Below are 25,040 nucleotides of genomic sequence, written 5' to 3' on the forward strand. Positions count from 1 at the left end.
AATAAAAAAAAAATAATACATAAGAAACATGGAAAAAAAAGAAATTCCCGTTTATTCACTATTATCTTAATTTATATAGGAATTCTGATTTGACTGTGATCTTTCAGGATCAGTTCCAAATTATGATTAAAAATTCCAATGGAATGTCTGAAATATATATATTTTTTTAAATGTCAATGTTCCAATTGATCGATTAAATTCCATGACTTTTGGAATTGACTTATTTTTATCTTGAATTACGCATTGCCAAAAACACAAATTAATAAATTGATGTTAAAAATAAGGATGAGTGCTTTACATTTAGCATAAGGTTAAGAATACCACAGTCCCAGGCTGGCCTGGGCATATAATGACATATTAGACATTATTGCTAAAGTCAGAGAATCGTCTATGAATGTGGCAGAAAAGAGTTGTTCACTGACTTCTTATCAGTGGCAGTAAATGATCATGCACTAGTGATTTATGCCTTCACAGACAGACGGTTGCAGCTCCACTAAACTAGTGCTATATTAGTTTTGGCGGTGTGGCAGTAAAAACAGCATTTTGAGGCATTTAGAGCAAACAGGATAATAGATTCGAAGCAGTTCTGAGGGCTTTCCATAGTCACATTTGACCGGATTGTTTTTAGCAGTTACAGAAACTGTTATTGCAGCGATGACTGACAAGATGGTAATCAGCCATACAATTTTTGTAAAATATATATCTCTATACTTTTGTATGGAAAAGTATTCATTATCAATTATTTTCCACTTCAAAAATCCTTAGTTGTAGGATAAATGTTGTGGTGCCGTTTATACATATCTACATAGCCCAGACAAGGCTTTTAAACATGGTCAAACAAAGTTAGTCCCTCGTTAAACTTATACCAGTTTCAACTTCACATATTCTGTACAGGTAAAACTACAAAACAAATACAAAAAATTACATAGACAAGGTACGGGCCTTTCAGACCACTGTTGTTTTTAAATTATGACTAAAATATTAACAGAACAAGATTTAATACTGGAATACCGCTTTGTACTAGAGAAAGACTACATTATCATTTTGAATGCACTCCCCACCTTCTCATTTCAATAGAACAATATTTTGTAAAAAAAAAAAAAAAAAAAAAAGAGCGAGAAAAGTCAAACAAATTAACTTACCCAATTTAAAGACCGCTTAAATTGTCCTAAAGTCTGTACATTTCTGGTCAAACGGAAGGCGCCTTTTGCTGCTGGCGCATATATACATTCTTATGACTGTACCGGTGAAATTGAGTTGGATTTTTGAAGTGCAGGACATTCCTAGAGTTGTTTTTTTTTTTTTTTTTGTGGCAGCAAAATATGTGGATGCTGCAACACAGTGCTCATCCTCTGCCACACCTCCAGTTGTTGAATGAAAGACTTTGTGAAGTGTGCGTGTAAACGTGTGCGGTCATTTGGGCATGACGCCAACAGCATCGGGATTGAAAAGCTCCTTATAGAGAGGGGGAAACAGCATGTTAACCGTCTCTGGGTGGAGATGCTGGAAGGCCTGAAGCTCCTCTGTGTGGAGAGTGCACAGAGCCGCCAGCGTGGGGATCCGGCTAATCAGCTGCAGAACGGGGTACAGAGGAATAAGGGTCACGTGATAAAATGGCAATCTATTTGAGTTACACCAGTCATGTGATCAGTCCCTGTTTGAACTGTGTCATGGTCATTTGAGACGTCCTACCTTGGCCAGCGCGTCCTCATCCAGATGGTTCTTTTGCATGATGTGCTGCAGGGCAAAGTAGATTTTCTCTTGTAGCTTCTGCACTTTCCTGGGCTCCATTAACCATGGCCGATCTAGAAATGCAAGAGAATCATCTTTTAATATCTGCTGGTGTGAAAACACTGCAGAAATGCTGAGAATTCTGCTAATGTGTGTAGGACTCAGACTGTAGTTTCTTGAAATAAACATAATGTTGATTTGGCCACATTAATACTCAATGAACACATCTTTATGTTCTGACTAAGATACTGTTGAGGCCTGACCTGTAGAAATGAGCACTGCAGCAGAAAACAGAGCGATCTCCTCTTCCGTTAACTGCAGTGAACACAGACTCTTAGCAAAGTCAAACACTGCACTGACCAGGTCGTCACAGCCTGCAGGAAGTAAATACAGTATATCAGATTGCATGCTTAAATTATCACTATAATTTACAATAAATGCTGTTTTATTAAAAGGTTAGTTAACCCAAAAAATTTAAATTCTGTAATTAATTACTCACCCGCACTACCATTTTCAAGGCCCAGAAAGGTAGTAAGGACATCATTAAAATAGTCCATGTGACATTAGTGGTTTAACCTTAATTTTATGAAGCTAGGAAAATACTTTTTGTCCAAAGAAAACAAAAACAACGGCTTTATTTAATTTCTTCTCTTCCATGTCAGTCTTCGACGTGCTTTCACAAGAGTACCACGACGCATGCGTGATGTCACATGGACGATTTTAACGATGTCCTTATTACCTTTCTGGGCCTTTAACGCGTCAGTTGTGTTGCTGTCTATGCAGGGTCAGAAAGCTCTTGGATTGCATCAATCCAAATATCTTAATTTGTGTTCCGAAGAAGAACGAAGGTCTAACTGGTTTGGAATGACATGAGGGTGAGTAATTAATGACCGAATTTACATTTTTGGGTGAACTAACCTTTTAACATGTTCAACTATTTTTATTTCATGTACATTTTGTAAATGATGCAGAAAATATAATATTAGAGAATAGGAAGTAGTTGTACCTAGAGCTTTAAATATCTGCATGCCTCCATATTTCCCCTCAAACAGAACCGTGTTATTGAGAGGGTTGAATGCCCGGCACATTCTGACCAGCACTACTTCCAGACAACCTGAGTATGTGAGAAAAGTGTTAAGCAGGCTAGTTAGAATGACCAACTGTACATACAGTTGTGGTCAGAATTATTGGAACCCTTGGTAAATATGATCAAAGAAGACTGTGAAAATTAACCTGCTTTGTTAATCCTTTTGATCTTTTATTTAAAAAAATCACAAAAAGCTAACCTTTCATTGGATAATAAGAATTTAAAATGGGGGGAAATATCATTATGAAATAAATGTTTTTCTCAAACACACGTTGGACACAATTATTGGCATCTTTTTATTCAATACTTTTTGAAACCTCCATTTGTCAGTTTAACAGCTCTAAATTTTCTCCTATAATGCCTGATGAGGTTAGAGAACACCTGACAAGAGATCAGAGACCATTCCTTCATCCAGAATCACTCCAGATCCTTTAGATTCACAGCTCCATGACGGTGCTGCTTCTCTTCAGTTCACCTCACTCATTTTCTACAGGGTTCAGGTCAGAGGACTGGAATGGCCAGCAGAAGCTTGGTTTTGTGCTCAGTGACCCATTTTTGTGTTGTTTTTGAGGTTTGTGTTTGGATTATTGTACGGTTGGAAGATCCAAACATGGCCCATTATAAGATTTCTAATAGAATCAGTCACTTATTGATTTTTTATCTGTTGGTATTTGATAGAATCCATGATGCCATGTGTCTGAACAAGATGTCCAGGACCTCCAGCAGAAATATAGGCCCACAACATCAAAAATACAGCAGTATATTTCATTGTACACATGGGGTACTTTTTATCCCTGTGTTCACCAAACCCATCTTGAGTGTTTGCTGCTAAAAAGCTCATTTTTAGTTTCATCTGACCATAGAAGCCAGTCCCATTTGAAGTGCCAGTCCTGTCTGATAACTGAATATGCTGGAGTTTGTTTTTGGATGAGTGAGGAGAATTTTTCTTGAAATCCTCCCAAACAACATGTGGTGATGTAGGGGCTGTTTGACAATTTTTTTTTAAGGTTTTCTGACCCCGAGACTCAACTATTTTCTGCAATTCTCCAGCTGTGATCCTTGAAGAGTCTTTAGCCACTCAAACTCTCCTTCTCACCATGCATTAGGACGATATAGATACACGTCCTCTTCCAGGCAGTTTCATTACATTTTTCTGTTGATTGGAAATTCTTAATTATTGCCCTGATGGTGGAAATGGGGATTTTCACTGCTCTAGCTGTTTTCTTAAAGCCACTTCACTAATTTGTGAAGCTCAATTATCTTTTGCTGCACATCAGAAATATATTCTTTGTTTTTTGTCATTGTGATGGATGATTAAGGGAATTTGGGCTTTGTTTTCCCTCCTATTTATATTTCTGTGAAACAGGAAGCCATGGCTGGATAATTTCATGTTCATAATCACCCTAGAGTGCTCAAAATTGTGAATATGAATGGGAGTATACTTCAGAGATATTTTACTCTTAAGAATTTCTAGGGGTGCCAATAATTGTGTCCGTGTGTTTGAGAAAAACATTTATTTCATAATGATATTTCCCCCCATTTTAAATTCTTATTATCCAATGAAAGGTTAGCTTTTTGTGAATTTTTTAAATAAAAGATCAAAAGGATTAACAAAGCAGGTTAATTTTCACAGTCTTCTTTGATCATATTTACCAAGGGTTCCAATAATTCTGACCACAACTGTATACCATATTGTTACTGAACGCTGATTACGTTTCATAGTGTGGACCCACAAAAGAGTTTAGCAGAGGCTGTTTCTTACCTGATTTCAGTAGTAATATCTGGTCATTCTGGCAAAGCTCCATGAAGCCAGTGATGCGCTTTGCAAACTCTACCACATACTGAATTGCATGAGTTATCTGTATAGCACACTGCTGCCACAACACGTCCCGTGTCTGAAACACACACACATAAGCCTCATGCATAAGCTTGTCATCTGTGACGTGTTCAGGATAAATAGATTTTTATATTTAAAGTAGATTTTTTAGATTTCAGTAGACTTCTGATCCTTCAGGAATCATTCTAATCATTCTAAAATTCTGCTGATTTGGTGCTCATTAAACATTTTGTTTTTATCATTATTATTATCAGTGTATCAATGAAAACTGTGATACATTTTTTTCAGGATTCTTTGATGAACAGAACATTCAAAAGAACTATTTATTTAATGGGATTTTTTTGTCTTTACTTGGACTTTTGATCAATTTAATGCAACTTTCCTGGATAAAAATGTTAATATATTTAAAAAATAGTTGAAACAAAAAACATTCCTTGAATTAATGTAACCCTATCTCTTCAGAGTACACTCTGTTTAATTTACTTTTAAAAAGTAATGATTGAAATTTTCAGTACTCATGAAAAATCGTGACAAAAAAGGCAGAATTTGTAGTTTCCCATTTATGAAACATCCTTTCAGAGCACACAGAATACTGAAAATGTGATATCAGCAAATTGCTTTTGTGAGCTCTGCAATTCTCTCCCTGTATAGCGAATCTTCATAGGCACTATTTCAAAGGGCTTCTCTGTAATTACCCATAATCCATTTGACACAGGGAAATGAAGAGGGCTTGTAGTACGTCTGGCACCCTCCCCTATTGTGCTTTGAGTGTTCGTTAGCTAAATCCGTTAGCTCTGTGGCTTTCTCTTTTTCTCCATATCAGTGCGAAAGCTGGATAGGATCAGCTCCAGGGGGCTGAGATACTCTAATGAACTCTGATCTCAAGCGTGCAATCTGACTATGAAGAGGGAACGAAGTACGAGCGAAGAGGAGTTAAAGGGTGAGAGATGACAGAGTCAGCACCAGGTGTAAAAGCATGTAAATGAATGTACGGCGTTGTGAGTCAGATTCAGGGACAGAGGAAGTGTTTAAGCATGCAAACTGAGCTCATTGAGGGAGTAACCTCACACCTTGCTTTGGTACATCTTGACCTCTTCATAGGAGTGTGTCTGCCAGGCTAGCTGCTGTAGCTCCTCCGCTGTGTACTGACACGTCTCCAGGTGGGACTTTATGATGTTCTGTGCAATTCGGTCTGGTAAAGACAAAATCAGAATATAGGACCACTGTTTCTTGCTACCAAGGTAAATATGTTTGGTAGAAAGCATTTTAAACATACACCAATGAGCCATGAACTTAACTCCGTACCTAATTCCCCCATAGACACTCCAGGTGCTAGCTGGCTGTCTTGATAGGAGCCGTAGGTGAAAAGGTTGGGAACAGGGGTGAGATCGTATATGGGTTCCTGTTTGATCTGCTTCATTCCAGTCATGTCCAGTCCTGACTGATCAGGGCTGGCCTGTGTGGAGTCCATGCCGTAGTAGCCACCGGGAGTGCCGTTCGGCTGACCCTTGGGCATATTTATAACGTGACCGTTGGCGTACGTCCCCCCAATCTCGTGGTTGAGGGTGCTGAGGCCGTTGGTGAGGCTGGAGGAGTAAACACGGGCGAGGGCCTCCGCTTCACCCGTCTGTTGCTGCCGCTGCTCCTGAAGCCTCTGCTGGTGTTTCTGAACCTCTGCGTATAAAGAGTCCCTCTGCTTCTTGGACATGCGGCCAAACTTAACAGCTGATATGGGGGAGGGTGAAAGAAAATTCAATCAATAAAATCAATCCAGCTTGTCGACAAGCAGCTGATTAGTTTGTTCATTTGTAAGAAAGAATATGATTCCGCTTACCATCCCGGGACATGCCCAGAGCCAGGCACTTTTGGAGCCGACAGTGCTGGCAGCGATTGCGGTTTGTTCGGTCAATCAGACAGTTGCGCTGACGGGGACAGGAGTAGGACGCGTTGTTCTGTTGACTGCGCCTGAAGAAACCCTACAGTGGACACAACAACAGAAAATTTAGATACGTAACATGCAGAAAAATCAGTCAGTATAAAACTGTCACTTGGGTGGCACCATTTCAAAAGGTACTAATTTGTACACATTATGTACTATGTACTTTTACAGTACCAATATGTACCTCCAAGTACCTTATTAAGGTAAAAATTCACCATTTAGGGCTAAATCAGGTACAAAGATGCATCTTTTGGCTTTTGCACCTTAGGGTACTGCCCCATTGAGGGCTTGGTACTGTTTTCTGAGAATGTACCTATACTGTCTAGAATGAAAACAGTATATAACAATATATAGTCTTTGGAATACCTTACCTCAAGACATTTGTAATAGTTCTAGTCTTTCCATTTTTAAATCACATCTCATTTTTTTTTTTTTTTTTTTAGATTAGTTTATTTTGATAAAGTTGTGTGTATTATTATGCATTGTTTTCTTTTTGTTTATTGTTTGTATTTTATTATGTGTAAGGTGTCCTTGAGTGATTTGAAAGGCGCCCATAAATAAAATGTATTATTACAATAAATGAAAAAATATTAACATAATCTGTCATCGTTAATCATTCATTCTCTGAAATCAAGTCTTAATATTGAACTGTTAACCTGCTTTGGATAACTTTATCTTGTTTTAAGAATGCTTATATAGCTTTCCTGCAAAACAAAATATAGATTTTTTTTTTTTTTTTGTGCATTTGAAGATGTTTTGGTCAATGGATGGCTGGAACACCTGTATGATGACTAACAAATGCACAGAAGAAAAGGCACATCTTCCACTGACCTTACAGCCTTCACATGTGATGACTCCATAGTGGATGCCTGATGACTTATCTCCACAGATTTTGCATGGTATGACTTCAATTTGGGCTGAAAACAGAGAAATGAACAAAAATAGTTACATAACATATGCCTTTATTTGCTTGATGAAGACGGTGGGATGCACATCAGGGCTCCTTTCAGGTGACACAATGGCCACCTTGACTCTAAGAGTGATGTCGCTTTTAGAGTGGACTGTGATGTACCCTTTAAATTTGTGTCAAGACACTTTGACATTTTGGAATGTACAGTTCTTTCAAGACCGAAAGATAAATATTAGACCAGCTGAGAGATGTGAGTCAAGGTCCAAACCCCTTGATGCATTTCTCTCAGGTTCACCAGAATAGGTTCTCACCTCTGCTTTTGACAATTTCTTTTTCCATTATCCATTTAAAGCATAATGCTTGAGAGATTTCCTTGATGAAAATAACCTCACACATGTACAAAACCAAAGGCAGAAGCAAGCTACACACTGAATTACGTAACCAGAATATGACAAATTGTTTAATGAGGAACCAAATACAAATACATGGCCGTGAGGCTCAGCTCCAACCTTCCCGTCTCTTGCACGTGTCACTAAGAAATGTAAAAGAAAAGATAAAAGGAGACGGAAAACCCTTGAGAGAGATAGAAAGAGAGTATGAATGAATGAATGATGCATTTATATAGCGCTTTTATTGTGTATTGCCATACACCCAAAGCGCTTTACAATCATGTGGGGGTCTCTCCTCAACCACCACCAGTGTGCAGCATCCACTTGGATGATGCGACGGCAGCCACAGTACAACGGCGCCAGTGCGCTCACCACACACCAGCTACAGGTGGAGAGGAGAGAGTGATAGAGCCAATCAAGTGGATGGGGATTACTAGGAGGCCATGATTGATAAGGGCCAGTGGAGGGAATTTGGCCAGGACACCGGGGCTACACCGCTACTCTTTACGAGAAGTGCCATGGGATTTTTAGTGACCACAGAGAGTCAGGACCTCGGTTTAACGTCTCATCCGAAAGACAGTGCTTTTTACAGTATAGTGTCCCCGTCACTATACTGGGGTGTTAGGACCCACACAGACCACAGGGTGAGCACCCCCTGCTGGCCTCACTAAGTAAGAGAGAGGAAGACACAGAGAGAAACCCATCTCCCTGCTGAGACTGCATACTCACAATAAAGAGATTAGCCACCCAATCTAATCCTAAATTATTTCTACACATGCTTGTTCCCCTGCTCTCAACTGGCTTATCTGATGCAGCAACTCTCAGTTAATCTTTCCTCACTCAAACGCAAATTCACATCTGCCTATAATGACATAAAAAATTTACAAAAAATAACAAATGCTATATTTCTTACTGTTATGGGTAATTTTATTTTTGTACATTTGCATGTAGATTTTGTTTTCTTTAGGACCACAGGAACATGCAATTAGTCCAAGCAGCTCGCTAATGAAACAAATACAAATGCAACAACGGTCTCAGATGCAACTCCAATATAGTTTAGATGCAGAAGAACTGCTAAGTGTGTTCCATGAAAGGTCCATCACTCACAATATAACTCACATGAGTCGCAATAAGTCACTATCAATAAGTTTCATGATCTAAGATTTAATCGCAGTGTTAGTTTACACGCGTTTATGCTTTACATTAAATCAATTAAACATACAAAATACGCATCTGAGCTATGACTCCAGATCAAAAGGGTTACATTTTTTCATATAAATATGTACAATAATTTTATATAATTCTTTACGCAATTTTACATTTGTGAGTTGTTTATTTTCATCTCTGCAGTTTACAGGAAATCGACTTAAAGAAAAAGACAATACATAAAACAAATGAAATCAAACAATAAATGAATATTTGTAAAAATGACAAAATGCATAAAGCACAACTGCTATTTTTGCCAGCCAAATTCATTATTAAGAGCAGCAGTTTGCGTTTAGATAAAAGAGCTAAATGATATGTTACTGTACTTGCTTGAATGTGAAGTGAACATTTTAACTGCAAAACAAACTAAGACCCCTTTAAACCAGAATTGTCCTCTTACCTACAACATCTGTCTTCATTTTCAGACAGAAGCACTGTAGACGCAAACACGCCTGACTCGAGACCGCAGTGTGAAGCTCAGAGGTTTGGAAGTGTGAGTGCATCTCTAGTTATGTGTGTGTGAGCTGCTAATCTGACTGTGAGAATAGAAACTCAGGCTGAGTAGTGTATATGTTATACGCTGACCAGTATCTTGTATTCATACAGTGTATATGCATACACGTTTTATGAATGATATGTGAATATTTGCTTTTGTCAAATTTGTGCAACATTTATTAATATATGAAAAATTAAATGTACACACACACACACACACTGTGGGCAATATAATGGGATTAACACACACACACACACACATACTGTATACATTAACTGTGCTGCTTGGTTAAGCTGTGGCTGGTCTGGGCCATGGCTCTTCTTGTCTCAGTCTAGCACACTAGACTTAAGCCACAGTGTTGGCTTCCGGTTCAAGCGTTTTGCATATGCTTTGTTAAATATGAAGCTGTTTTACTCAAGATGCCTTCAAAGTAGATGCAAAAATGATCATAACCAATGTTCATCATATATAAGGGTTGATATCTAAAAGTTTTTTTTTATTTTTTTACTGTTATTCTTTTCACTAACATTTACATATAAAAATTGAATAAAACAACAATAAAACAGCTTGCTAGTTTAACTGATTACCTTAAAGCTGCAGTCCGTAAATTTTGCCTCTTTGTCGCCATCTCTGTTTGAAAACCTGGAATTGCAGTTACTTGCGGAATTATCTTCCATGCATGGTTCCAGCGCGGATGAATTTAATGTTTTGAGGTGAATGTGTGGCAGTCAGTCACCGCACCGGTGTGGATACTGTACTTAGGAATCACAGATTCCAGCCTACGCCTTGGAATATATGACCCAAATAAGAATTTTCCCCGTATATTGCCATCTGAACAAGTAAGTAACAAGTCTGCCACGTTTGTTCTGCCCAACTGAGGATAAAAGCATAACAATAAATTGCGCTAATGGTGATTAAATCTAACAATCTGTGCAAATTATTATTATTGTTATACTTTATTCTCAAATTATTAATATTAACATCAGCATTGCATGACTATGATTATAGTGTGTATTAGCGTGTAGATTTAAATTTCTGTACAGTCTAATCTAAATGTCATGCCATTCGAATTTCATATTAAGAAAATCTTCTAACCCAAAAAGCAAATTATGCTCCCTTCGAACTGGTTTTCTTTAAAATATAAATCTTGTATAATCCCAAGTTATCTGTAATCACATTTAAAAGCACATTTAAAACTGGAATAGCATTTAATTTCATTCACATGTGTTTCATAAACACAGTCCTTTCTGGATTACAATCGGCCATCAAAATGATACATTTAATTATTCCAGTTGCTGTGAGAAAAGGCTATAAACGATCCGCCACCTGCAGGATCCTCACATGCCATAGCCTAGTAGCCGGGACAACTTCTTTAATGTTTACAGATGTCACAATGACGCAGTGCCATGCTCAAATTTCCTGTGAAAACCTTTTTTGTACTTTCTCAAATATTTCGGATCATTTTTAACCAAAAAAAGTTATGGACTGCAGCTTTAAAAGTCCACAGATATCAACGTTATTTAATACGTCTGTTAATATGTTCTCCGACAAGCGGAAGTGATGAGACCTGTTTTCTGGGTTTCTAAAAATCTAGAAAGAACATTTTAGTCTTCTAATGGGATTGGTTAATTGTGCAGCCATAGACCAATGGTGGGAAATTATAAAACAACTACAAAAAATACCTCAGTAAATATATTTTTTAATACATTTCAATGTCTTTTTGGCAAATTAATTTACTAACTTTTACTCTTGCGTTAGGCTAACCTAGACTTGTCATAGCACTTGCATATTATTGCTCTTTTGTTGGTTTGATTGCTTCTATTGTCCTCATGTGTAAGTCACTTTGGATAAAAGTTTCTGCTAAATGACTAAATGTACTATTTTTAATGATAGATGGATGGATGTGGTTACTGACAGCATGCTACAAATATATTCCTATATGGATAACTGTGTCTTACCTGCTTTGCATTAAAACTGAAACCATTCTGCTTAACAGTAACTTATGAATGCTCCTGAGTGTTTTCATTTTACTTCATTAGAATGAGTTATGTACACTTTTAGGGCTCCTCAGAACAATTAATTATTCTGTAATCACTGCATTTCACCTTGAGACACTAATTTTATCATCTGCGGGGACACAGTAAGACTTGTGAAAATAGTTATAAAAAAAAAAAACTAGCACACCCTGTTCTTGCTTTTAAGGCCAAATAATACAGAATGGTGTTTTCAGCAGTGTAAAATGCCCTGGTACTTAAATCTTCAGGTTTTGTGTGTGGTAATGAGGACTGTGAGTTCTTCGCCATTGGCCCCAGACTCCGAACACTGGACCGGCTCCTCTCATGGCCCACTTTGACCAGTGCCAGAGCCAAACTGGGTCAAATGAGCATAGAAACCTGAACACATTCATACAAAAAACAGTGTTGTAAATAACTCTTTTAACCTTAAACTGCACACAACAGCTGTGAAGTTATCTATAGCCCTTTAAAAGCAGCGAGCTGGATCGCTAGGCCACAGCAGTATTGACCATCGATAAAATATGCCATGCTGGGTGCGTTTATGTCGTGTTAGAATTAGTTTAGCTCCTGTTATCAAGTCAAAATTTGAATCGACGACTGCATTACAGAAGAGAAATGCATTCAGTTTATTTGTGTTTAATAAATGGTTTGTGGGTTGAGTATGAGTGTGTTTGGGTCTGAATGAAAATATTCGATGTGTCTGTTTGTGTGAGAATGGCCACAGGGCCTGTGTGTGTAGACCTGTCATATGAAATAAGGAGACGTCCGTGTCTGTGTCACTGTTGCCAGGACAACCACAGCCTCCTTGGGTTTGTGGGTAGGAGGCCTGTATAGTTTGCCTGTCAGAGCAATCATCCACACCACCGTGACATTCCAACAGGACATGATATCATCGCCATCCCTACCGATACAACGACGCTGCACATTTGTCATTGTGGTACATATACTGATTTGACTTCCTTAAGGGATTATAAACCTAAAAGGATGAGATGAAATATGTAAATAGAAAAACCTAGAGGGATGTTAGCGACGGATTTAACTGTCTCTTTAGATTTTTAACATCTTAGTGTTGCTAAAACCATTAGAGATTTGCAAATTTGGTTTCTGTTTAACTGCACCAATACGTTTGCATTTTGCATCTGTCGAAAAGCATCAGAACCAAGGAAAAAGAATTAGCGTAGATGTTATACATTCATAAACGACGCTATTACTGCACAAAAACAAGCATGTGGTTGTTCTCACAGGCAACTTGCCCCTGTCTGCTGTTACGCATAAGGGTTAGGCCTATCAGAGGGTTATGTAAGAGAGGGAGTGCAGTGCTGGCGATTCCATGGTTAAGAGGAGCTCAGCCCTGCAGGCTTAGCCGAGGACAGACAGGAGCTGCGGAATACCGCACATGCTAGTCTCACAGTGTAGCTGCACACAAGTTACTGAGTGGGAAGTAAACGCATAAATAATGTTTATACTGCACATATGAGAGAGTGTGTGATTTAAAGAGTAGTTTACCCAAAAAATTAAAGTTCTGTTCTATTTACTCACCCGCAATATCCAAAACGTACCATGTTTTGATATACGTATATGTGAAATGACAAAAAGCAGGGGAAATGTAGTCCATATGGCATGCTAACAATTAATTAATGATCAATTAATTGCTGTTAATCATTTAAATAACAGCAATTTTGAGATACATGTGTATCTGACAAGTTTCTAAGCTTTTAATTGTGTTGGTAAAGCAAGTGCTACTTGGCAGCGGCCCCATATCAGGTTTAAGAGGTTAAGGTTAACGATTAATCAATTAGTGGAAAACAAATGTAAAATTAATTAAATGTTTATGTGCTTAATAAAAATACCCTGCAATTGTACTGTTGGTATACTTAAAGTCTGCTAATTTGGAACACAACTAATTTTTGTACTTAATGCACTTTAATTGTGCAGAAGTGGTGCTGAAATCCAACTAAAGATATACTTCAGGTACACTTTAAAAATCTTGAATTTAAAGACCGATGTTATTCAAAGATCATACAATATATAGAAATGTACGTTGTGCATAAGTACTACAAATAAAGTTTAATTATCATTTTTATATCAGTAAGTCTCAAGCAATATGTCAGTATATATGTTAATAGATTTGAACTGTACTTAGTATGAAATAAATGTATTTTAAATATATAACCTTTTTACTAGGGTATATTCAAGACTTTTGAGGACATAAGATGACAGCAAAAGTCTTTATTCATAGATAATTTCCTGTCTTTACAATAATTTTGTATGGCTTCAGTTGAAAGGTAGTGTATGAATCAGAGCATTTTTATGATATTTTGGTGCTTTTTTGGTCAATGTGGAGCTTGACAACTTTAGTCACTTTCATTATATGGAGAAGAGGACCCAAGATGTTCTGCAAATATAAAATTTTTACTCTGTTCAACAGAATAAAGTAAGTCATATGGGTTTGTAACAACATTAGGGTGAGTAAATAATGACAGAATTTATTCATTTATATTTTATTTTTGTGAACTCGTCCTTTAATTTGTGTGTGAGCGAAAAAAGAGACACACACACACACACACACACACACGTGGATTGTATAATTGATTCCTAATGATATGAAGCTCTTTTCTGTCCCAGGAGTAGTTCCCTCTCTCTCTAAATAGTTCTTTAATTAGCTTCATTAAAGTGGATATGAGCACCCCTGCAACTTAATTTATTATAACGCATTCACACACGTACACGCTGGAGAACACCAATAAATATTTGGTGTCGATAGCAGCTGTCTGGGTGACAGATGTGTACCAACACGACCCACAATGCGATAATGTTGTAATTCATAATTTAAATGATAACATCATAACTTGCGCTTTCTCCTAAAAATGCGATGGATATATAACTTCAGAGTAACGCACCAACAGCTGTCTTTCGTGTGTGTTGCTATTTTTTGTGTATTAGTTTGATGAGATGATGATGATATTTGGCAGTTGGCTCAATGATACCCGCAAACCTTGTTTGCAGCATTCCTTCAGGTGAATGTACTGATAATGTCGCCCGTCTTTTAATTTTAGCCTGCAGATGGAAGGCCATTTGAAGTCTTTGTTGTAAATCTTGCCTGTATGCATATGATAAGATGTTGTTTTGTCATCTGGCATCAGGCCCAATGATATTCCAAAGCCTTGTTGGGATATGCTAAACAGTGATACTAATACATTGTGTAGGTGGGAGATTATCTTCAGCACTCACACTTGTGAGCCTGTCGACAATCCATGTTTCTTTCATACAGACAAACATTAGAGGACGCGATTGCACTGGAAATGCTTGAGATTGTCCATTGCAGATGAATGCGCATGTGTTTTTCAAGGTCTATGAGTGAGCTGGGGTGAGAGGGTCGTGTAATGGCAGCTTGTCAACATTAGGTGGCACATTGTCCAGATTGACAGTGGCCTAAGGGGTAGTGGTTGCAGAGGGGCAGCCTGCGATAGCATGTGGTCTTCATCCATGTTTTACATCATTTCCTTCAGGGAAGGGCTCTGAGATGAAGGCCCTGGGCACTTACTAAACCGCTTTCACTGTCAGCAACATTAGCATTCTGATTCAACATTGATCCCACTGTGTATTGCTACGAAAATAATTAGGACAATTCCACAGGGAAATCCACTTTTATTCCACTTTTTCCCCACTTGGTCCTTTAAAATATTTAGATGTAAGTATCTGATGACCTGCATTATCTTTAACTAAAAAGCACTATAAAGTCTTCAAGTTTTCAAGAGACCAGCTTCTCTATATTCAGCCGAACAGCCAAACCACCCACTCCGTCCGTATGAAACTCCTACAGCATAACTAATCTTCCGGACAGTCTCTTGGCTCATTGATATAATCCTTGACATGAAATCCTTAGCATGTGGGCTCTTGTAAGCCATGTAAATTAGCTAATTATTATTAGCACAGATTGTTTTGAAACCCAGGTTTGTTTAATGATCCAAATGCATTTGCTCTGGATATCCTTGTCTATAGACTAACATATAGTAATTGGGTTTTGCGGTACACTTCAGGTCATTTTGGTGAAGCCATCTGTGCCACCTGTTCAAGTTGTAGACCTTTTTTAGTCTGCTCTGTGTAATGTGCTTTTTATGCTCGTATAGGCCAATTTTATTATTGACCTTCAGATGCCTCTTTGACAGCCTCGTTTATGTTATGTCAAACAAAGACAGTTGCAATAATACCTTTACCCCACTCACGGTTATTAGAGTTAACAGAAACTAAACATAAATCCAATTTTTTTTTTTACTTGAAAAAAATACATATTGAACTAAAATAAAATATAATTTAAGTTTAACTTCATATACTAAAATAGCTAATTAAACAGTTATATAGCAAAAACACAAAATAAAATGAGTAAACTCAAAATGAAAATGGAAAATAAAAAATATATTCAAATTATTTAAAAATATGAAATATTAATAAAAACTATAATAGTATCTCAATTATAATAACTAAAATAATACTAACCCCACTACATGCATGGCTGTCTGTGCTTCTCTATATACGTGTGAATTAAAGAGTAAGACTGTTAGAAAGTGCTCCGTACTGTATGTGCCACAGTTTGCTGGGATTTTATCTCTGAAGCAGAATATGTATTTGTTGGCTGCAGGCATTTCCCCATTGGCTTGTCATCAGCTGTGCCAGTCTCAGGCATCTTTGATCTGAGATGTGATTGGCTGCCTCAATGAGGCTACAGAAGGGGACACACTGGCACAAATCCAACCTCTGAAGAATATAAAACTACATATATCTGACATTACAGGATACATGTGCTGTGTGTTCAACCAGTCACTGTATACTGCAATACTGAAGGTCTCTGAAGGTTTTGAAAGTCTCTTGTCCTCAATAAGGCAGCATTTATAAGATACAATAAAAACAGTGATATTGTAGAATATTATTACAATATAAAGTAATTTTTGTCTAATTTAATGTCTTTTAAAATGTCATTTATTCCTGTGATGGTAAATCTGAATTTCAGCAGCCATTACTCCAGTCTTCAGCATCACATTATCCTTCACAAATCATGGATATTTTCATGTATGGAATTGGTAGACTTCAAGAAATATAAGGCTTTTTTCCCCCCATTCACACATCTAATTTTTAGCTTTCCTTAACAAATTACACTCTGGAGCAACCATGAAAGAAACAAAATATTGAATTAGCAGTGCTTGTACCGTGCTTAAAAGACATTTAATCAAAATTAGTATTTTTCCTCATTTCGTCATCTCAGCTTTCACTAAACATGTACAAACCAAGAAACCAACTTTCCACACAGGTTCTCAAACATCAGGACAAAAAATAAAGATTAATTTACATATTTGATTTTTTTTTCTTACACATTGTGTAGTGTATGAAATACTGCACTCTGTTCCCAGTATTTCATATACTAATATTTAATCTTTAACATGTTTTGAGGTCAATTTGTAATAAAAATAGAAATAAAGGGTAATGGTGCAATAACTTGGCAGAGATTCATAGCAATATCTCATATTTTCTTGTAATATTATTTAGTTTTTAGCCTATTCAACTGTTGTGTCTCCCTAAGAGGTGAAAAACACAAGCACTAATACAATGAGAAAGCAAAGAATCCCTACTAGCAAATAACACAGAGACTCATGACCACCCATGATTTTATCGCTGTCAGTGTGAACTGCATCATTTATCACAAAGAAACTCACAAAACTGAATTGCTGGAACGCAGAAAAAAAGAAACAGAATTAAGAAACTGTATGGAAGTCAATTCTGATACTGTGGGTGTAACCATTTACTAGGCACAAAAGGACTCGTGCTCCATCAGTCTGACCTTCATGACCTGCCCGCCCCCCACCAACACAGCCTCATTGACCTCATCAACCTTTGAACTTTCTTTAAGACACTGACTGTGTGTATGTCTGCATGCGCAAAGCTGGATTGAATGAGTGTTTTCACTCTGATAAGCCATCAGTGAGACATGACACAAAATACTTTAGTAGTCTCAGATAATATATGTATATATATATATATATTATCTGAGACTACTAAAGTATTTTGTGTCACGTCTCGCTGATAGACATGCCACAAAATTGCTTCATTTTTGATGAGCGTTTTTAGGTTGTTTCTGGTTGAAAGCTACAGTATACTGTAGTACACAGAGGCTTCATAGGGCAGGGTTTGTAACTGTGGCCAAATGGGTTGTGTGTGTGTATATGTGTATTTGTGTGTGTAAACTGTTAAAGTGGGTTAGTAAGTCACTCAGGCTAAGGGTAGCATAGCCGTGTCATATCTGGGTGTTTGGACAGTGTCCTCTCTCACTCTTCCCTCTTCAGAATTAAATAATCCTACATGATTGGTCAAAGGAAGTAAATATGGATGCACTGTAATGCTGAAGAAACAGATTTAGACAAGGAGGTTATCAAATTGAATGCATTAGAAAGCATATACTGTGAAAAATATTTTGTTGGGTAACTTCATGCTTCTTGTGGTATTTTTTAAATGAACAGGTGTTATTCAGAAATAGCATTATTATTATAAATATTATTATTTTAATAAAAACCCAAAAACCCACCTCGCACATCTAACATGCATCTGTACTTATATATTTATTGGTTTGGGACATCACAATTTTTTTTAACACATTACATGTGTATGGAAACGTCTGGTGCTTTCAACAGCTAAATATAGATTTATATTTATAGTTATAAATTGACCTGATATTCATCAAAATGCCTGTTCTCTAAATGTTGGTATATCGTAGTGTGTGTGTGTGTGTGTGTTCCGCATGCCTCTTTACAGCTTTTCTCTCAGGACGGGATGGTAATAGCTCGCCTTAGGCCACAATTTAATTCTATGTAACGAGGTCCTTCCCCAAAGTGGCCCCAGGAGCCCCTCTCTGAAAGAAGCAGATTGATCACAATCTAAAGGCCTCTCTTCACCTGAGAGCGCAGTGTCTCTCTCTCTGTCTCACTCATCTCCCTTGATCACTCCATCTCAGTCTGATTCTCTAAGATCATTCTTGCTCTTCATCTAAATCTCTTTTAAGGGTCTCTGTTTCAAAAGCTCGCACAAATAGTACTTCTGTTATGCATGTTTTTGTTCAACATTTCCTCTCAATGCCGTTCCTAATGTAATTTTCCTAGAGGAATCCTAAAGCAGATATAATCACATTAGCATGCTTTAACAATCTGGTTCAAAGAGTTTGCGGTGTACGAGTGTTTATGCAGTCAAGACACTTTAAACACAGAGGAGGACTGTGAAGGTGCAATGGATCTGAGCTAATGAGATTTCTGTGTATATAAACTGAAGTTTAAACGTCAATGAAAATACTACATTTAAAAAAGGAAATTAATAAGAAATATTTAAGATTTTGCACAAACAGGTTGTTAATTAAATAAGTAAATTCGATTGGCATTGATCAAGAGACTCTTTGTGCAGATGGTCAAATGTTCTTGCTTCCACTGAAGCACAAGATGCTCTTCGGATAATTTCAGAAATCATGCTGGAGAACATGATCTTCAGATTTTACACAAACTTGTGGAGTTCATGAAATTCGAGTGCTGCTGCCATTAAAGCAATCAGAGGGGAAAAATTAAAATTGAATTTATCAAACAAAATATGCTGATAACATAAGTAATTAAATATTTTGTATTAAATAAGGGGGCATTTGCACTAGTGGTCTCTGACTTTTGGACCCCACTATATGTGTGTTTTCTATGGACCCTGCTGTGGACATATCAGTATTGACATGAATGACAAAACAAGTCTGTGCAAACAGATTTTCTGATGCAACTGAAACTGAAAGAAGTGGAAATTAACTGTGAGCAGTGGGCACACGACCCATACACCACACAGGAGAAAGAGAGAGAGAGAGCTCTACTCTAGATCCGATTTCAGTGTTACATAACTATGTGTTTTAATTCTTTCTAAAGCATAAGACAAAGTTTCTCTTTCCTCCGTGCCTGAGGTGGAACAGTAAGCCTATTAAGCCTCGTAAGTTATTTTCTGGACACTATATATCACACCGAATCTGACTTTTGGACAAAACCAGCATGATTTTAAAAACCTTACAGACAAAAAAGACCATGATATTCATACCGTAAGTTCAGCATGCAACATCATTGTCATGTTGGAGAATGGTCTCCAGTGATGTCAGCTCCCCTCCTGCACCATATCAAAAGCCCCAGGTGCCGCTTTCCAAAGCGCACATTACTGAATGAATGAACACCTAGCGAAGGGTGAGGCCAGTCGAAGAGAAGTAATAAATCTGACGTGCAGCAAAGCTGAGAAAACATGCAGAAATGCCACTGCTGCAATACCGCAGGGAGGGCAAAATGCAAACATTAAACGGACACGTTTAGCCTTACAGTTCAGCCTCTCTCAGAGCTGCTCTCTCATGCACACTCAACCATCTCAAACAAGGGCTCAGCAAACAGATGACACACTCTAGTCCACACATTCTCAGTCGATACTCAAGAAAGGCGCGTTCACAAAAACACTACAGGGGACAAAAGCCGACACGCTCACACTCAGAAATAGATGTCAAGACATCTGGTTGAAGTTATGTAGTCAGCTAGAAGGAAAACTCAGATCTACAATTATGCAGAATTCGTTATTTAACGTGTAAAGGCCCATAAAACTGAGTGGAGAATAAAGAACGCAACATACTAAATGGATTAGGTTTGTTCTGGCTGTGCGACTCACTTTAGGGGATTACATCTCTTGGTTTTCTTTGCGTAATCTTTCACAGGTTACGTAAGTACAAGCCATTAGTCAGCAAAGCAAAAAGAAAAAAACTAGCAGCTACAACTAACAACTGACCAGATGATATTAGTACCAATACAAACCTAGGCTTCAAAGTGAAAGTTCGGATAGATTCTGCCTTGCAGTTTCACGGTTATATGTATTATCAAGACTTTATTGTCTTTTTAATTCATTGAAAACACCAGATTTGGAAGCAGCGGCTGGTTATTGCTAGTTTTACCTAGTTATTGTTGGCCTACTGCCTGGTTAGAGATTTGCACTGCGTAATCCATGTCTGCGATATGGTCATGTGTATGGTGTCAGTCAAACAAACAATGCTGTGTTTATTGATCCACCCCCGAACTGTAACATATATATATATAAAAAACACACTTAAATGAACACCAACAACAACAAAAAAACACTTTGGTAAGCAGTATATTTACACACATACACTGATGGGATTTATCAAATGGATCCTCTGCTTTAAACAACTATAATATCTATATACACAGGTTATGCTAGTTTACAGTCAGAATAAAGCTCATGGTTGAGCAGGCCATGCATATTGATCCTGCTCTTCTGCAAGCTGAGCCACGCAACGTCAAGCAGGTCGATGGAGAGATGGCCTCTCACTCTGTAAGCCAATGTGATGCTAAAAGCTATTGGCATTGGGAGTTCATGCGTAACTGTCTATCTTTGTGTCTATGGCTCAGAGTTTCAGGGGTGTAGCAAGGACTGAAATGAGCATGGACAAAGCAATGCAGCTCATTTGTGGAAATTATGGCCAGATGTGAAGTAAACACAGGCCAGATATGTTTCTTTGCTGTTCTTTAAAGACAACCAAAACGGGGGTCAAGCAATCAAGACGTGTTGTGTATGTGTGTGCGTACGAATGCAGTTTGAACGTGATCTGCGTGTGACAGAGTTGTGGGAAAACTAACACCAGCCCTGAAGCAGCACTGTGCACTGTAATGGAGAAGACAAGGTTTGGAGAGGATGTAGAGTTGAGTTACTAGATTGGGTACCACAGTCCATAAGATATATGCATTGGAAGACATTGCAAATCCATCTCTGATCAATAAAGCAAACTGATAAATGTTTTGACCAATAGGGCACATCTATGTGTACACAAACAACAAACTAGTGCACTAGTGAAGTCAGTCAACAAAAACACACAAGTAATATTTAATATTCACAAACCCTGCAATCAGTAAATATGAAACAAAATAGATTCATAATATAAAAAAAAAAAAAATCATAGCTGTTCCCAACACTTAAAAGGGTAGTTCCTCTAAAATCGTATTTTTATCATAGCATATTATATGACTTTATTCATTCCATGAAAGATGATGAATAACAGCCTCGGTCACCATACTTTGTCTTGACTGAAAAGATGCAATGAAACTGAATGGTGACTAAGACTGTCATAACAGCTCTTTTTGTGAACCACCAAAGGAAAAAAAGTTATTTAGATTTGAAACTACATAAACGTGAGTAAATGATGACATTTCGTATTTGGTTTGGTGAACTGTCCCTTTAAGAAAATCTTTCTGTTGTGTACGTCCATAATCATCTTAAAAATGGAATCAACAAACACATATATTAATTATAAACATGAACGTGTTGTAATTAACATTCACTATTAACTACAAATTATTAATAACTATATTTCATTTTTACTAGCCTAAATCAACAATTGGTGAAAGATTTAAGAGTATATATGGAGTAAAATGTTTCTCTACCGGCGAACCACATATAGAGTAGCCTAAATATAAAAAGCTAAATTTATAATGATTAAAAAACCTTTAAACGGATTAATGCCGTAACTAATTAAAACAAGTAATAGCAATTGCTTCCGTCCTGTCGATGACATTAAAAAGACAAGTAGACAATCTAGTCTAAAAATTCTATATCTGGTTCGTGTTCCTAAAAATCATGTCCATGCAAACTTCAAAAGTAATTGGACATTTTACAAGATTGTAAGTAGATTGCATTTCTATATCTGATTAGCTGACGAAGTTTGATTGTTATTTGAAAAGGCCCGCGCTATAGGCTGCTGTCAGTGTCGGAGAGTCGGGCTCGGTGAGAGGCCCCTGATACTGATGTGATTCTTTCTGACAGGGTCCTCTGGGGCACAGAAAGAGAAGCAGAGAGGTGCTCTGGGGGCGTGACACAGAGATGGAGAACTGACTTTTTGGTGTTTCCCATGCAGGCACGCGCACTAAACTTATTTCTTTCCAACAAAAAGCTACCTAGACCCTTGCAGATTAGACAGCCTTCTTAAAAATCGGCGTATAAAAAATCATAATGTGTTTGTTTGTTTGTTTTCGTGTAATGTCACGCGCGTGCATCGTGTGCTGTATTTGTTTAGATATTATACTATGAAACGAAAATTACTTAAAAAATGAAAACAGCAGAAGATCGCTAACAATATAAATACATATATTTGAAACAATCAAAAAATGACTGTAATCCACATTCAGTTCAACATCTTTATTTTATTTTTTTTCTAATAATCTAATTTCAATGCCATGATAATGACTATAAATTGTATACATGAACATGATTTTACAGATTTTTAAATGTTTAGAAAAGGTAGGCTTATATTAAAAATGTCAAATTATCATCCACAATCTAAAATAGGAATTAAAACATCTTAATAGCATTATTTTATAGCAAATATAACAGAGCACTGGTATGTTACACGTTAAAACATGAACTCCGACATAAACTAAAGCGTTCTGATTGATAGGCTACAAGCCACGCTCTTTTTTACACTTTTATTATTGAAACATATTTGCATTTTTAAACAAAAACTCTACAAACACTTCTGCTTTTGTTAATTCCATATTATCACAGGTGTAACTGCAAAGAGTCCGAGAAGAGCGCGTGCGATGGGCAAAGCGCGCGCTGCTCCACGCGTGTGTTTAACTGGACTCGCGCGGACATTGGTGCTGCACTTCGACGCTTTGAGCGCGCAGCGGCGCATGACTGACGGAAATGGGTCAGTAGAACGCACGACACGAACTTCACTTTACCCACACCGTGGTGGTCTGCTTTAAAACACTACCCACATTACTTAAATCACTAAATGGGTGGTGATGGCGCAGTGGATAAGACACATGCCTTTGGTGTGAGAGACCCGGGTTCGAATCCACTGTGAGACACCAATGTGTCCCTGAGCAAGACACTTAACCCCTAGTTGCTCCAGAGGCGTGCGACCTCTGACATATATAGCAATTGTAAGTCAGCTAAATGAATAAATGTAAATGAATACAAATAACACGGGGAAGTTTTGGTGCAACTGTTTCCCCTGCTAATCTTCTAATCTGTAACAGTCTAAAAAGCTGCTGCAATTTCTCACATGCACATAAATAAAATGAAAAGCCCAAGACTCAAAGTAAGATACTCAGTAAGTCTTCATAGGCTCATAAATAAAATCCACTCGTTAGGAAAGTTGGAGGAAAGTTGTCTCTTGTCTGATGAAGTCTCCATAAACACGAGACGTGGAATGATGCGCGGGGTTTATTTATCTTTCATTGTCTTGCTCCCATGAATATGAAACACAGCTGACCAAAAACTGATTTTTTTGTTTTTTATATCCACATATAAATTAATCTGACAAATGTCTGTATCATAGACCGCGTATGAACCCTTCGGCATGACTTTACGAAACAGACAGTAGCCTACCAGGAATGATGGACAAACTGTGGGGTGAGAATGAAAAGAACACCCTATACTTTATTATTCAAATGAGCTGTCACAAACAGTTGTATTCCTACCTCGCATAGTGTTGGCGACTCGCTCCCGAACGCGTCAGTCATGAAGAAACAAACATAAACCAGAGTAAAAAAACAAAATCCTCGGTGGTGAAGTTTGGTCTCGTCAAAGCGGCAGACTATTGTGCAAAACCATTCCAGAGGTGCGTGTAGCGGTGTTCGGACTCTTCAGATGTGCGGTAAGGCCAGCATGAGGGGTTTCACATGACATCTGCGAGCGCATATACCCACCGGAGGTTTTCACTGCCTCCGAGAGCGCACGGGAGAGCGCGCAGCAGGCTACGACAGCCCGGATTGGACCGACACTTTCCGCTCCGCCCACTTTCTAGCGTCTTCAGCTGCATAAGCAGAGACGGACACTGTGCGGTCTGCGCGTAAGCCAGTGCGACGCACACAGACATTTTTATCCATTTTCTAAAGAAAATATTTAAAAACCTTCTTCTCGTACTTATCATGTTATTAACTTTTTTCCTTTGTGTTTTCCCCCTTTAATAAATTGCTTTTACAATTAGTAGAATTAGTAGAAGTTATTATTAGGCTATTGGTAGTTTGAATGTTCCACATGAATTGAGTTGCACTGCATGGATGGTCATACCAGAGTAAAACTGTTTGGATACTTTTTAAAGTTTATATATTTTAGTTTCAAACATACTTTCAAAATCTCTAGAAATTTTACCTACTAGAGAGCAAGACACTCCTTCCCACAAACACGCTTGCTTATATATATATATATATATATATATATATATATATATATAGGCCTATATATATAATTGCAAACTGTTGGACCTCAAATAGAATATATATAATAGAATAGCTATAATAGAATATATAGCTACTATTCATCAATGACCCACTGTCCTACCAGGTCAGCAATGATGAACCTGTAAAATGTTTGATTAA

At 37.6% G+C, this 25,040-nt stretch overlaps 2 protein-coding genes across 2 annotated transcripts; one reads left to right on the plus strand and one right to left on the minus strand.

The window, feature by feature from the left end:
• Positions 1–25,040, plus strand: part of LOC306871647 (transient receptor potential cation channel subfamily M member 3-like) — a gene marked incomplete at its 5' end in the record, with an annotated part of 440,831 nt that overhangs the window by 27,635 nt on the left and 388,156 nt on the right.
• Positions 1,268–24,369, minus strand: LOC306871460 (nuclear receptor ROR-beta-like). 2 transcript variants are annotated; one of them, XM_079419410.1, is made up of 10 exons: positions 9,500–9,616; positions 7,426–7,511; positions 6,490–6,631; positions 5,961–6,380; positions 5,726–5,847; positions 4,581–4,713; positions 2,738–2,845; positions 1,995–2,105; positions 1,693–1,805; positions 1,268–1,572 (listed from the first exon to the last, which is right to left on the minus strand). In XM_079419410.1, exons 1-10 carry the CDS (start codon positions 9,600–9,602, stop codon positions 1,414–1,416), a joined length of 1,497 nt encoding a protein of 498 aa, XP_079275536.1. In that variant the 5' UTR covers positions 9,603–9,616; the 3' UTR covers positions 1,268–1,413. The 2 variants fall into 2 exon arrangements, with proteins under 2 accessions (XP_079275536.1, XP_079275537.1); XM_079419411.1 differs by lacking the exon at positions 9,500–9,616 and adding an exon at positions 24,141–24,369 and having other exon boundaries at positions 1,310–1,572.

This window comes from Barbus barbus, assembly GCF_936440315.1.
Source record: "Barbus barbus genome assembly, chromosome: 6".
NCBI lineage: Eukaryota > Metazoa > Chordata > Actinopteri > Cypriniformes > Cyprinidae > Barbus > Barbus barbus.